This window comes from Delphinus delphis, chromosome 16 (genome assembly GCF_949987515.2).
Source record: "Delphinus delphis chromosome 16, mDelDel1.2, whole genome shotgun sequence".
NCBI lineage: Eukaryota > Metazoa > Chordata > Mammalia > Artiodactyla > Delphinidae > Delphinus > Delphinus delphis.
In genome coordinates this window covers 29357987-29373232 of record NC_082698.1, presented here as the reverse complement: position 1 = coordinate 29373232, position 15246 = coordinate 29357987, and the positions used below count along the sequence as shown (strand labels likewise).

General features: G+C 43.1%; 1 protein-coding gene across 3 annotated transcripts in view; it reads right to left on the bottom strand.

Moving 5' to 3' along the window:
- Nucleotides 1–13135: 13135 nt before the first annotated feature.
- Nucleotides 13136–15246, bottom strand: part of HPSE2 (heparanase 2 (inactive)) — a 577000-nt gene continuing 574889 nt past the window's right edge. For all 3 annotated transcript variants that reach the window (XM_060034305.1, XM_060034306.1, XM_060034307.1), the window contains one exon: nucleotides 13136–14005. In XM_060034305.1, the coding sequence (XP_059890288.1) occupies nucleotides 13840–14005 (166 nt within the window). In that variant the 3' untranslated portion in view covers nucleotides 13136–13839. The remainder of the gene's footprint in view (nucleotides 14006–15246) is intronic.

The following is a 15246-nucleotide window of genomic DNA, read 5'->3' as shown; positions in this document are numbered from 1 at the left end:
CCACGTGACGCCCGGGGAGGGACTGGAAGCCCGCCCCGCCTCTGCTTGGCTTACGCCTCTGCCTGTTGTTCGCTTTGCTTCCGCTCGGAGGCCGGGCCCAGCGAACCCTGACTCCGGCGCTTTGACTCCTGCCGGGCGGTGGCCACATTCCTCCCGTCAACAAGGAGGGCACCGAGGCCCATAGTGTGGGGGACTTTGCAGGCAGCCGTCAGAGGCACCTGCTGCTTCCGGCCCTGCAACCTGCCTTAGCTCAAGCCACTCCCCACCGAGGTACTAGGGAAGTCTCCATTTACAGGACAGGAAACTGACGCCCAGAGAGAAGAAATAACTTGTTGAGGGGCCGAGTTAGGATCAGAACGCAGGTTTCCCGGCGCCCCGCTGCGCTCTTCCCCACCCTCTGGCTTTTCTTGCTGAGCTGCAGTTCTGGGTGGGAGCTGCCCTTCTGTCACCGGTTTCCCTCAGCTCCTTGAGAGGAGAGGCAACCTGCAGAAGGACGCAGTTACCCCCAGAGTACCACCGCTGGACTTTCTTCATAAGGGTTCTCAATCCATTTTGGGGATAGGGGTGCACATCAGGGTCTTTGTTTTGAACCTGTGTTTGCTAGTCTCTTAAATTGTATGTGTAGTGGCTGAAGGTGGGGGGAGCTGATGAAGATAATGGAAGGGATGAAATTCCCACCCAAGCCACCCCTTAGTGCCCTGGTGCCACCTGCGAGCTTTGAGCACAGCCCAGCAGGGGATGACTTTCGAGGACTGGCTGGGGTACAGCAGTTTGAGCGCCACCTGGGGCAAGGCAGGGGCCAATAATTAATGCCTCCACCACCTGCAGACAAAGTGAGTTATCACTCTCCACGCCCCCCTTCACCGCCCACCCCTCCCAGCCCACCTTAAGCCCCAGACCTTCCAGCCCCCCATCTACAGCACACAGCCCCTCTGCAGGCGTCTCTGCAGCCCACAGTTGAGATCATTCTGGCTGCGCACTCTTTACCCTGCTATTTTCACTCACCATGTTTCTCTGTGTCAAACATTTCCTGAGCATGAATTTCAGTGGTTGAATAAATTCCATGAAATAGATAAGCTGCTGTTTACGTACTCACTTCTGTTATTAGTAGTTTTCATTCCTGCCAGCAACATCAACGTCCTAGTTTCCCCACATCTTCACCAACACTTTTATTGTCTATTATAATTTAGCCATCCTAGTGGGTGTGAAGTGATAGCTCATTGTGATTTTGATTTGATACTGAGACTAATGATGTTCAACATCTTTTCTGTGATTTTTGACCATTTTCTTGGGGAAATGTTTATGCAGATTCTTTGCCTGTTTTAAAATTGTCTTTTTATTATCGAGTCGTGTTTGTTATATATTATGCATACAAGTCCCTTTTTAGATATAAGATTTGCAAAAATGTCTTCCCGTTATGTGGTTTCTTTTCACTCTCTTAATGGTATCACTTGTAGCACAAAAGTTTTCAGTTTTGATGTAATTCAGTTTATCTGTTGGTAATTATGTCCAGGTTTTGATGTCAACATAAATTTTTATTTCACTTGGGTAAACACCTAGGACTGGGGTGGCTGGGCTGTATGGTAAGTGTATGTTTAAGTTTATATTATACTGCTGAACTGTTTTCTAAAGTGCATGAACGATTTTACATTCCCTCTAGCAATACTAAGAGTTTTAGCTGCTCTGTAGCCTCCTTAGCGCTTGATATTATCCTTTTCTAACTTTAGCCATTCAAGTAGGTATATGGTGGCATCTCATTGTGGTTTTAATTTCCATTTTCCTGGAAAATGGAAAATGAACTAATGATGTTGAACTTCTTTTCATGTGCTTATATGCCATCTGTATCTCTTCTCTGGTAAAGCATTCAAATCATTTGCCCGTTTTTAAATTGGATCATTTTTCTTATTATTATTTATATGGTTTCTTTATGTATTTAGATACAAATTCTTTATCAGATATCTGTTTTGCATTATTATTATTATTTTTGCCAGTCTGTGGCTTTGTCTTTTCATTCTCTTTATGCTGACTTTTGAAGAACAGAAATCTTTGTGCTTCTTTGTGTACTGTCTATTGATAAAAAGTCTTCACCTAAGCCAGGGTCACAAAGATTTTATCTTGTGTTTTCTTCCAGAAGTTTTATAGTTTTAGGATTTGCGTTTAGGTTGGTGATCCACTTTGAGTTGATTTTTGTAGGTGGTGTGAGAGAAGGGTTCAGATTTTTTTTTTTTTTTTTTTTGCATATAGATGTGCAGTTTTTCTAACATCATTTGCTGAAAAAATATCTTTTCATCACTGAATTACTTTGACACATTTGTCTCAAATCAATTGCCCATATATGTGTGGATGTATTTCTGGACTCTATTCTGTTCAATAAACTTAGAGGGATTCAGGTCACACCAAGGATTTTACTGATTTTCTCAAAGAAACAGCTGTTGGTTTCATCAGTTTTCATTGGTTGCCTGGTTTTTATTTCACCAATTTCTACACTGATATTTACTCTTTCTTTTCTTCTGTTTACTTTGGTTTTAATTTGCTCTTTTTTTAAATAGTTTCTTAAGGCCGAAACTGACCCATTGATTTGAGACTTCTTGTCTTTTCTAACAAAGGAGTTTACTGCTGTAAATTTCCCCCAAGGTACTGCTTCTCAGCACCCACAACTTTTGATGTGTTGTCTTTTCATTTTTAGTTAGTTCAAAATGCTTTCTAACTTCTGTTTTGATTTTTTTGACCGGTGACTTATTTAGAAGTGTGTTGTTAATTTCCAGACATTTGGAGGATTTCCATGTATCTTTCTGTTATTGGTTTCTATTTCAATTCCATTTGGTCAGAGAATATGCTTTGTGTGATTTGAATACTTTTACATTTATTGATGGTCTAGGGTATGTTCTATCTTGGCGAATGTTCCATATGTACTTGAAAAGAATATGGATTCTTCTTTTGTTGAATTGAGGGATCTATAATTGTCAATTAGGTTAAGTTGGTTGATAGCAGCATTCAAGTTTTCTATATCCTTAGTGGTTTTCTGTGAAGTTATTATATCAAATATCGAGAGAGTGGTACTGAACTCTCTAATCATAATTGTGGGTTTGTCTGTTTCTCCTTGTAGTTGTCATCTTTTACTTCATATTATTTTGAAGCTCATTTTATATTGATGCATAAACATTTATGATTGTTATGTTCTCTCAGTGTATTAACCCCATACCATTATGAAATTATCTTTTAATCTTTGGTAATATTTATTGCATTAAATCTACTTTGTCTGAGAATAGTATAGCTACTACAGCTTTCTTCTGATTAGTGTTAACATGGCACGTGAAGGAGTTCAGGACATGCCACCCCAAAACATGCTACTTTGGTATATTGATTATTTTGAGCTAAAGGCACTTGAAAAAACAGCAGGTGCATGCAAGAAGGGTGCTCTGACCTTCCCTTTTCTTCCTGAAAGCAGGCGTGAAACTCTCACATGAAAAATACCCTCCTTATACCAGGAGAAAGAAACATTCTTATTACCAGAGATGAGGAGGCCAGGCAGAGAGAAATATGTACAAATAGACTTCGTTAAAATAATTCTTATCTTTCTTTAGTCTCCCCAAACAGTTTACTTTTCCACAATTGCCGCAATTTGTTGAACCTAGTATATACGCACTTAGGCCCTGCCATTTCTCTGGGTCTTCATTTTTCTCGTGGGAGCTCCCATGCACATGTGAAAAATTACTAAATAAAACTTGTATGCTTTTCTCCTATTAATCTGTTTTATGTCAGTCCTAGCCAGAAATCCTAAGAGGGTTGAGGAGAAATTTTACCTCCCCTACATATGTAATTTTCCATTCTCTTATATTTAACCTACTTCTGTCTTCATATTTATAGTGCATTTTTTGGTAGGCAGCATGTAGTTGGATCTAATTTTTTATGCGGACTGACAATCTCTGCCAGACTAAATTGTCAGATTGTATGTTAAGACAACTTACATATAATGTGATTATTAATATGGTTTGGTTTATCAGTCTGTTATCTTGCTATTTGTTTTCTATTTGTCCTGTCTTTGTTCCTTCTTTCATCTTTTTAATGCCTTTTCAAGAAACGTATTGAGTATTTTTATGATTCTGTTTTCTATCCTTTGTTGGCTTCAGGACTAGGACTGGGGTGAGAATGAGATATTTACCTTGAATGCAAAATTTAAAGGGATGTCAAAAAACTTAGTAATCAAGATAAATACTATATGAATTAATGTTTTTAAAATCAAAATTACTGTAAAAATCCATGATAAATAAAATATCAAAATTTTAAATATAAACATGATCATTATTTCTGATTTTTCCTTTTGCCTCAGGTTTCAGTATAGCTCAACATGACACTATTACTGACAGTGAGTCACATATTCCTGCTTCTTTGTGTGTCTATTAATTTTTATATTTTATACTGGACATTGTAAGGGATGCATTGAAGACTCTGGATTCTGTTGTCTTCCACCAAAGTGCGGAGTTTTGTTCTAGGTGGCAGTTGATAACGGCAGTTCATTTTGATTGTGGAGGCTTGATTTTTGGCTTTGTTAGAGTGGATGTATTTCGTTTTCTTCCTTAATCCTAAGAGGGTGTGATCCTTAGTGTTAAGGTGTGGCCTTTGGGGGGTTTCAGTGGGAAGTCTGAAGTGTTTACCAAACTCCTCTAACTTGGTAGGACCTGAACTCAAACTCCCTCCCACTAGGCAGCAATTTATATCTCTGCTGCTCTCGCAGCCTTCCGGCTCTTTCTTTCTACCAGGGTTTTTGGAGTCTCACTCTGTGCATACATAATTCAGAGGTCAGCCAAATATTTGAGGGTACTTCGTACTGGCTTTGTTGGCTTCTCCCATTATTTCTCCTTTTTCTACCCCCTTTCATTTTCAGTTGCTCTGTCATTCCTGAAAACCAGTCTCTTACTCCACAGTCCAATACACAGCTGCTTTCTGCTTGACCTCAATCCCCTTTTTGTTGTGAACTGGGGGAATTCCTTCAGGGGAAAAGCCAGATAAATGTGGTTCTTATCCTGTTTGATTCGTCATTCAAGGGTCTCCTCTCCTGTAGTTTCTGCCTGCTTTTAGCTGTTCAGCTGTTTGCTATTGCCTTCAAAGAGTTGTGTGTGTGTGTGGGGGGGGGTGTTTTTTTGTTTTTTTGTATCTTGTCAGCAGTTTAGAATTGCTGTTGGCACAAGGGTCAGTCTGACAAAATAATGTTAATTACCAGAAGTTGGGAGTTCTTGCAGATTTTGATATGTAGTATTTTTCATTGAATTTGAAATATTTTCTACTTTTTATTGTGATTTCTGATTTTTTTTTTTGATCCATGGATTACTTACAGGTCTGTTTCTTAATTTCCAAACATAGGTAGATATTCCAGTTGTCTTTTTAAAAATATTTCCACCTGTATTTCACTATTGTCAGAGAAATACTTTATATGTTATCATTCTTTGAAGTTTTTTGAAACTTTTTTATGTCACAGCATATAGTCAAGTTTTGTAAGTATTTCCACGTGCCCTTGAAAAAAATGCTCTGTATTCATTTGTTGGCTCTGCTGTTCTACATATATATTACTTAGGTGAAATTTGTTTATTGTATTTTCTGAGAGAAGTATGTTAAAAATCTCCTATTTTAATTGTGAATTTGCCTATTTCTCCTTTTATTTCTGTGAGGTTTTGCTTTACATATAGGGTACTTCATAAGGGGCATGCAAATTGAGAATTTTTACTGTTAAATTTCCTTCTTTATGAAATATCCCTTTCTATTATTTACACTGCTTTTCGTTTTACAAAAGCATCTGCTGTTTCATATCAGTGTAGCTAATTACCTTTTGTTGCATGACACAGCTTTTCCTTAATCCTTTTTACCTTATATTTTAGATGTTCTTTTGAAACAGCATTTAGTTGGACTTTGTTTCTTTGTATTTCATCTGAAAATCTTTTTCTTTTAATGGGAGCATTTGTTCTATTGACAATAACACTACAAATAAATGTGTGTTTAAATTCCTCATCTTACTATTTGCTTTTCTATTAGTCCCACCTATTCTTTGTTGTCTTTCTCTTCTTTCTTGCTTTCTTTTAGATCAACTATTTTTTATGATTCCACCCACCCCCCACCATTCAGTTAGAAGTATCGCACTCTTTTAATATCCTTTTAGTGGTTACCCTAGAGGTTAAAACATGCATCCTTGACTTATCAAAGTTTAATATAAATTGGTACTTTTACCTCTTCCTCAGAAATGGAAGGACGTTAGAATACTTTCCATTTACCTGCTTTCAATATGTATGCTACTGCTGCAATGCATTTTAAATTCTCTCTATATATTAAATCTCATGAGACATTACTATTATTGTTTTATATTTATTTAAACTTTCCTACATGTTTACCCTTTATGTTGCTTTTTGTTCTTTCCTGCATCTCCCTTAGCATTTTTGTGATTATGCATTCTTTTGCTCCCCCCATCTTTCTTTTCATTGTCCCTCCAATTTCCCATCTCCTACTGCCTGCCTCCACCTGTAATTAGTTGAATTCCAGGATATTAGGTACACACTTGATAAAATTCTACTATGCTACATCAGATGCTTTTGTAGTAATCCCATGTATGTGTCTTAAGGTTTGATTTAACTAATTTCTCAAAAGTGAGGTCAATCTGTTTCTTTCAAAAACTAATAACAAGGTGAGTGTACCTTGGGGCATGCTTCATCTACATTAAATTTGCACTAAATCACTGCTTGGAAGAACTTGGATGGAAGGAGTCATGTCATTAACTCAAAGAAACATCATGACATTGACATTATCTCTAGAAAAAAAGAAACTACCATCAAATGTGTTGTTTGTGTTGAATTTCACTTGCATGCATCCTGAAAAGCACATTGCGTTCATGTAGAAATAGCGCCAAAAACTTTAAGGCTAACTCTGAAACCTCTCAAAAAGATATATCTGAGTTGATTATATATATATATAAAACATGTTATATATGAGGAGGAAATAGGAAGACAATAGCAATAGCACCTGGAACAGGGACCATCTAACATAGATGGACAATGGGTAGTTTTAGGCGACCCTAGAGTTCACTTAATCCAAAGTCCTCATTTTACAGATGGGGACGCTTAAGTCCAGAGAGGCTGAGTGACTTGTCTGACATCTCACCGTTAGTTGGTGGAGGGCTGGGGCTGGAATCAAGGTCCCTTGGTCAGAGCAGTCGCCTTCAATTACCTGCTCTCCTCAAATGGATTCAATCCGTGGGCTAGTGTTTTTGTGATCTGCAGGTATGGGAACTCACCCATTTGGTCAGTAGCTGAGGCCTCTGTGATTCTCCAGTGAACCATTAACCCACTTTGCTATTTGGGGCTTTAAATGGTATTTTTGCTGTGTCTAGTAGAGGCACAGTGTCTAGTGCTAGGTAGAGCCGAACTGGATAGCAGTGGAACAACCCAGAAATTATTTTCTGCTAAAAATCAGCCAAGTACTAGGAGAGGTGGGACTTAAGGAATGGGAGACATGGAGAAGAAAGCTCCTTTAGGTCCTCATGAAATATGCTAAAAAAAAAATCCTTTGAATTTAGACATCACCACACATAGTGTGTAACACTCACTTGATGGCAAATCGACTGGAGGGACCCAAGAGTGTTGGCTCATTCTCTGGTCTCCTAGCTGTCCATCGAAGTTTTGTGCTCCTTTTTCATGAATGTCTTAGTCCATTCAGGCTGCTATAACAAAAATACCATAGACTGGGTGGCTTATAAGCAACAGAAATTTATTCCTCGCAGTTCTGGAGGCTGGGAAGTCCAAGATCAAGGCTCGGGCAGATTCAGTGTCTGATGAGAACATGCCTTCTGGATCATAGGATATGTCCTTTTGGAAAAGTCCTCACATGGTGGAAGGGGCAGGGGAGCCCTCTGGGGTCTCTTTTATAATCCCATTCATGAGGGCTCCCCCTTCATGACCTAATCACTTCCCAGAGGCCCCGCCTCCAACTACTTTCATGTTGGGGATTAAGTTTCAGCATGTGACTTTTGGGGGGACACAGACATTCAATCTATAGGAAGGAAATACAATTATTGTTGGAAAGTGGCTGCCCAGCTGAGGACTTCATTTCCTAGATCCCCAGCATTTGATGGGACCATGTGACTGACTTAGGGCCTAAGGAATTGAAGGGAAGGAATTTATGCCAGGTTAGGCCCCTAAAATACTCCCATATGATCTGCATACTCTCTTTCCTTGTCTGCCAACTGCATGTTGATGCCATAGCAGCCTTGGAGGCCAAGTGCTGAAGGTGGCAGAGAGCCTACATCAGTCTGGATCCCTAAAGGACTACATAGAAGAGAAGCACTGCCTACCTTATCCATTATCACCAACTGAACTTTACATGATGTATTAGCAAGAAATAAACTTGGATTGTGTTAAGCCATTGAGATACTAGTGTTTACCTGGTATTGCAGCTAACGGTTACTTTAACATAGTGACATCTAATTTGAATAATAAAATTGAATTTCCATTTGGAGTACTTGAAGCAACACTTGTGGGGAAGAGAGTAGAGGGAGAGCATAGCACAGCATGAGATCAAAGATCCCTAGCGTATATTAGTTCATCAGGCAATCAGTCTTCAGGTCGAGGTGTCCTGTGGACAATATCAGCCTTCCTCTCCCCACAGAACACCCTGAGAACAGAAAGTTAGAGTATCCACATTTTATTACTTACAGAACATTACCTCAAAATATGAACTACCTCAGGGACCCAAACTCTCTGCCAATCACCAGGCTCATATAAACCTTAATATAATCCGTTCAGTGGAAGAAAATATTAACACCTGTTAAAATCCCCTGCACAGAGAACATTTCCCTGGGAGGTGTTCCTGCACTCATTTTGCCAATTTCAAGATGAATAAAACTAAGGTTTCTTTTTGCTTCTTCCCAAAATATAATTTATTATGTAACATTTACAACTTGAAAAAGAATCCGAGACTATTTTCATGAATAATAATTAGAAGAGTAATGTGCCTGACGTGGGCTACAAAGAAGGGCCCCCCTTTTCTCTGCTGGGCGCACGGGACAGCAGGGTTTACTCTCGAACCAGTCATGTGGAGCTCGGTGTGCTCCCCCAGATGCTCCCAGGGCCCCTGGGGTTGCTCTGCTGTTTAGAAGGAAATGGATGTGGAAGCAGTTGGTTTGCTGTATTGTGGCTTTCTTGCTTTACAGTGATACTTGCAAATACTACCCCTGGGGCAGTAGTTAATGGATTTGTTACTTAGTCTGGGAAGGCCAAGAGAAACTTCCAAAGCTCTGGGTGGTGGTGGGGGAGGAGCAGTGCTCAGAGGCAGTGCCTGTGTGGGTGCTGACTGGCTCTGCCACTTACCTCTGGGACTTTGAAATACCAAGAGTCATCACCTATGGTGGGTGGTAGCGGTAGGAGTGGCCCCAGACAAACGTAGGAGAGGAGCAGACCCGGAGGGCCCCTGGTAGGCCAAGGTGAGCCTGGATTCAAAATTCTACAGCTAAGGCTGGTCACAGCTCGACTCACTACTCGTCAGAGCTACTGGTCAGTCCCTCCAAACCCTGAGATCAACTCTCCTGGGCGAAGGCACCGCTAGGGTTCTGTGTAGACACACCCAGGACCTCACGAAAGCTAGCTGTGGGCAGCAGAGGTGACAGGAAGTTGGCCATAGCCAGTCCAGCGAGAGTGAGCCCCGTGCAATGAGAGCAGAATTTGGACTCTGACAGATCTGGGTTCAAGTTCTAGTTATGCCACTCTGGTTCTTCTGAACGCCCCAGCTAGTCACCACCACCAGGCCTGGGCACGGGAAGGCAGTTACAGAAGCTGTTAGCAGAACCCAGAGGTGGGGATTCTAATGCTCTTGGGCTTTATAATAACTATTTCTCTTTGAGTACTCCTTACTATCTTATTTGCAATTCTGGTACATCTTAAGAAAAAGATTGTGAACTATTCTACAATCAGAACTTAATTCCCTTTCAGTACGGCGGATTTCCCTGGGCTCTGGGTTGGGGAATAGAGTGGCTGGCAGAGGTGAGGCTGTGGAACTGGAGAGAAGGTGTGGAAAAGAGCAATGGGCAGTGTTCAGGCTGGGGCCGTGGCGTTGAGGTTGGGGAGAGGGGGAAGTGTTTATGGCCCCCTTCCCTTGCCTTCTCCAAGCCATATCTTTATTACTTTTGTTTGCTCTATTGATATTTCAAAAGTTTAAAGTCCTTCTTTGTCCCAGTGTTTTTATTGTCCGAGGGACCCACCTGGTTTGCCTTGGCTTTTGCAGAGATGAAACACTTCCTGTTTTGTTTTCAGAAGTAAAGCTCTCACTGCATTTCCACAGTGAATCCTGCAGCTGCATCCATCCCAAACACAGGGGCCTTGAGTGCAGGCAGCAGGGCCCACCTGCAGATGCTGGGCCTGGCCTGGACCACACGGCTGCTCAGCAGTTCAGTCCTGCTGGGTCCTCCCCACCGTTGAGGGTCCCTGGTGCTGAGAGCTGTGGTGGGGGAGGCCTCTCAGGCAGAATCTGCCCACAACCTCTGCCCTGTTGGAGGACACAGGGCTGGGACTCATCTGCCCAGGGACTGCCCAACAGCTGGGGAGGGGCAGGGACTACGGAGGGCCAGTGGGCCTTTGGGAATTGTGGTTCTGGGAGTCCCCAGCCTTAGGCTCAATGTAGCCCAGGTCTGGTGTTTTCAAGCTTGTCTCCAGCTGGAGATAATGCTAATATCCTACACTTGCAGCTTTTTCAGGGCACTGGAAGATTGAGACTTTCTCTTCAAATAACAATGAGCATTTGTTCTGAGCCTTTGTGGTAAGAAAGGAGAAAGAAAATCATTCTTAGAGGCAGGGGGAGCAGAAAACCATCTCAACAAAAGGCACAAACTTCTCATTATACATTATTATGCTTTCAAAGAAGCATTTGTGCAAGCACATTCTTTTGTTTAAAATAAAGTGGCTCTTAAGTCTTAAGACTATCTCGGCCGTGTCTTGTTTTGGGAGGAAAAATCTGATGGGGGGAAGCTGGTTGATGAGCTCTTTTGTTCTGGGGCCCAGCCTGGCAAGCTGCTCCCCTGAGGTGCAGCGTGATGCTGAGTTTTGCCACAAGCTGTCTTTTGGGGGGAGTGTGGTAGGACAATCCCTTATAATGGGGGATCCCTACTGATTTAGTAATTACCCCTCACCCCTAAATGAGAAAGCCAGGACAGATGCCCTGTACTAAAATCCTTACAGAATGTGATGTTATAGTGAGTGTCTCGGTATCCTTTGTACAATGCAAATACTTCTTCCATGAGGCGGCTGCAAAGTTAGAATTGCAGGACTCCAAAGATAAATTTCATTGATTCCCTTCCCTTTTTATTAATTAAAAAAGAAAAAAAACCCAAACCCAAAACTTAAACCTCTTAGGAGCAGTATTTAAGATATAAAGACAAAAGAAGCAGGGACTGCCTATATTCTGCAAGTCTAGAGGCTTAGTGAAGAGTCAACACTTATTTAGAGAAAGTGTGTCTGAATGGAGCTCCGGAGGTCCTGGCTGTACTGAATTAGCAGAACCTATGAAGAGGTAAAGAGGTGAGTCTGTGAATTGGGCAGCCGCTGAGCTGGGCGGTTAAATGAACAGGCTCCGGACTATTCTGATCTCAGCAACCCATTCCCCTGGATGACCCTGAGCAAGTTACAGACCCTCTCCAGGCCTCATAGGAAAAATGGAGCTAAGAATAGTAACTCCCCGAGGCGAGGCTATGTATGTAAAGCAAACTAGCCCAGGGCCAGCCTGCAGGGACCTCTGGTTACCCCCGTTATTATGAGGGGCCTGCAGCTGTACCAGTATGTAGACGAGACTTTGCTATCTGCTATCTGTACTATCTCTTTTCCCTTCTCTTCTTCACTTTCCTCTGCTGCTTCTTCCCTGCCTTTCTACCCCCAGTCTTGGCACTTCCCTCCCTCCCAGATCTGAAGCGTCAGTGGAGAGGCCTGCTTCCGGTGAGACGAGGGGCCCCTCTGGGCAGCCTTGCGGGGATGTGCCAGGGTCTGGTCCTCTCTCTGCAGCTGCTTCCAGGCTGAGCCTCCACTGACCGAGGCCAGCCAGTCCTCAGTCTCCCCCTTTCCCACTTCACACCTCCTGGTGCTGTTCCTCCTCTACCCGATAATAAGCTTAGGTCAAAACTGACTCCACTCTCTTCCCGTCGTGTAAACTGAGCCTGCTGGTTTCCCTCTCCCAGATTCCCAGTTCTCCATGCTGAGTCCCTTCCTGCTCCCATCTAGTCTTCCTTATCACTCACTCTGCAGACCTGGCCCTGCTCCTAACTCCTCCTTAGGCAGTCTCCCTGGCCTCTGGCCTCAGCCACCTTGCCCCTCTCTTCCATTTCTATCCTTTCACATCAGCGGAAGTTGTATCTCTCTCTACTGGAACCCTGTGACATTGTCTAATATCTCCTCCTTAAAAAAAAACATCCTTTGTGTCATTCATCCTGCAAAAGAAAATCATATCCACAGAAAAGAAAGTCATTTCAGTTGCAGCTTTTTTGCAAAGACCCACACAAACCTCTTGAATCATACAGAAGGTCCCCATCGTGAACTTTACACCACTCCACTCCCCCCCTGCCCAACTCGGGGGCCTCCCACCTCCCATTCCACAGTTTCCCCATCAGACCTCAGTCTCCAGATCCCCCTTCCCCAACATGGCGAACTGAAAGCTTAGTTCTATGCTCAGATAAGCTGGTCTGGGAGAGCATGGACCTGGTCATCTTTCATGAGCACATTAGATTTCTGCCTAGTACAAGACATTGAGAGCACTCAGATACTTGGGAAGAAGCAGAAAGGTTAGATTCAGTTGTGTCTTACAGTTGTGATGACCTTTGATTTATCCCTTGTTTTAAAATGGTTTTGGTCAACCAAACCATTAAGGACTTACCCTATCAAGCCCTTAATATTCTCTCAAAATTGAGGTAGGTCTAATTATTTGCTTTGTTCAGCCGAGGGACACGTGTGTGTGTGTTTGTGTGTGTGTCTGTGTTTGGTGGTTGGGTGCGCTTTCTCTTTGTACTGAAACTCTCTCCCTCGCAGCCACGTGACAGATGATGACTGCTTTTTGTGCTGCCTGATACATTGCTGTCCACTCAGTGAATACTGTTACCTGACTTCCATTCCAGCCCTGGGGGAATCTGGATTCACAGAGGAATAGAACCTTCTTACAAAATCTGGAGTATGATTGCAATTTTACTTTTGAAGCACCCGCTTCCCAGAGGAATAGCTAGTGATTGATGCCACTGTCAGAAACCCAGATGCACACACTCATACATGAGCCAGGAAATTACATTAACAGCTCGCCCAGCAGGCCAGCGCTGACTCACCCACTTGCTCCCCTATGGGAGGAGAGGTGATACGAAACCCAGGGCAACAGCAGGGAACAAACAAAGGAAAGGAGTTAGGGGGGACTGGGCTCTCAAATGTCCACCGGGTTTTTTTCCTTCCTCATCTTCTGCCGAGGGCAGCAGCCACAGGCTAAGGTCTGTAGTTATTTTGCTATGTGACTAGGATTGTGGGGAGTTATTTCATTTGTCCTGGAAGTGCACTGTCAGCTTGTTCTCATGGTGCATGTACAAGGGTGCGTACAGCTCGACACACATACCTTCGTGCTTAAGAGGTCTACATTTTCCTTTGGGGTAGAAGTGACCTACCTAGGCTAAGCTCATGCTAGGGTATTTGTCTCTTTGGAGAGCAAGTTAGTGTTGATTCCAGCAGGATGGGGCGGCAGAGACTAGTTTGTTGCTCAGAAGATGCCTGAAAAATACTGATACCATTAGGGCAGAAGAGTGGAAAGCAGTCCAGCAGGCCTGCTGGCGACCTGTGGGTGTGAGGGGGTTTATCGGTAGCGGCAGGCCAAAGCGTTGACATTCTTGACCACATAAAAGCCCATGGTGACTGGAGGGATGACCAATGTCCGGCCGGCCCGCAGGGGGCGGGGCTTCAGTTCTGGGAGGGTCCCATCGTCCACCATCACTAAGGGCTGGCCGTTCAGCTGCACTGACCTACAGTGAGGAAAAACAGCATGGGACTCGTTATTGCCTTGAAAGGAAGCCATTGCAGCAAAGCCTGGGCAGCCTCAGATTGCCCCCGTCTGCTGACCGTGCCCGGCTGGCTATCACTGACTGATACTTACTCTGCCCAGGCTCTCAGCTGGGTGCTTTGATAACACACTCGAACATCCCAGCAATGCTCTGAGGAAGAAACTGTCCTTGCCCCATTCTACCTAGAGTACTTAGATGACTTGCCCAAGGCTACACAGCTTGTAGTCCTGGGAGCCAGGATTTGAACACAGGTAGTCTAGTTCCAGAGACACATCATTTATTTTGACAAGTTAAATGTCTCGAGGCAGAAGCTGAAAAGTGTCTCATGTCTTATTTTTTTGTCTTTAAATCATAATAGCAGTTCAGTTTGACTCTTCTACCTAAAGAATTTTCTTCTACCTAAAGTGTGGAATGATGCATAGGCTTAAGGTGACTTCAGAAATTCCTATTTAACTGGCATCTTTCATTAGTTTATTTGGGAGATGAGAGAACTGACATTGTGTCACTTGTCTAGGGCGGTTCTGGAGGAGGACAGAGACTTATGTAACAACCTTCCTTTCTCTAATCTGAGCATGAGTTTCCATATCTAATATTTAATGAATGTTTACATTTTAGAGACACAAAGAAGTAGGTGATAAAGCAGGCATTTGTGATCTCAGTTCACCTGTGTTGCTTGCAGGTGTTTTTTTTGTTATCCTTCCTGTGTATCAGTCATTTTCAGCCCTGAGAAGGACTTAGAGAGCAAAGGGGAACGGCTCGTCACCCATCCTAGGCCTGTGGTACAGAATCCAGACAGTCTCCCAGCTGTTTCTGACGGGGGAGTGACTCAGACCGCCAAGTACCCACTGAAGCTCAGTTTTATGGGTCAGTAGAAAAGGCCAGAACCAGGCTACTAGCTGGAAATAAGGCTGTAAGTCACTTTGGAAAATCAGCATTACAGTGATGACTATTTCTGGGCCTTGCCCAGCCTCCAGTGTGATAACATTGTAGTGGTATCATCTGAGCTGTGAAGAGAATAAACTGTTAGAAATTGATAAAGAGGTCTTGGTTTAGTGTTCCTTCTGTGCTCTGAATGATAGGTTTAGAGAGAGATCATCAGACCCCTTGCTCAGTAGAGCCATGAACCCCCAGAGATAAGTGCAATGTAAATTGCTCCCAGGGGAGAGCTGGGCAGAGAGACAGCTCCAGGTCCGGCCCGACGT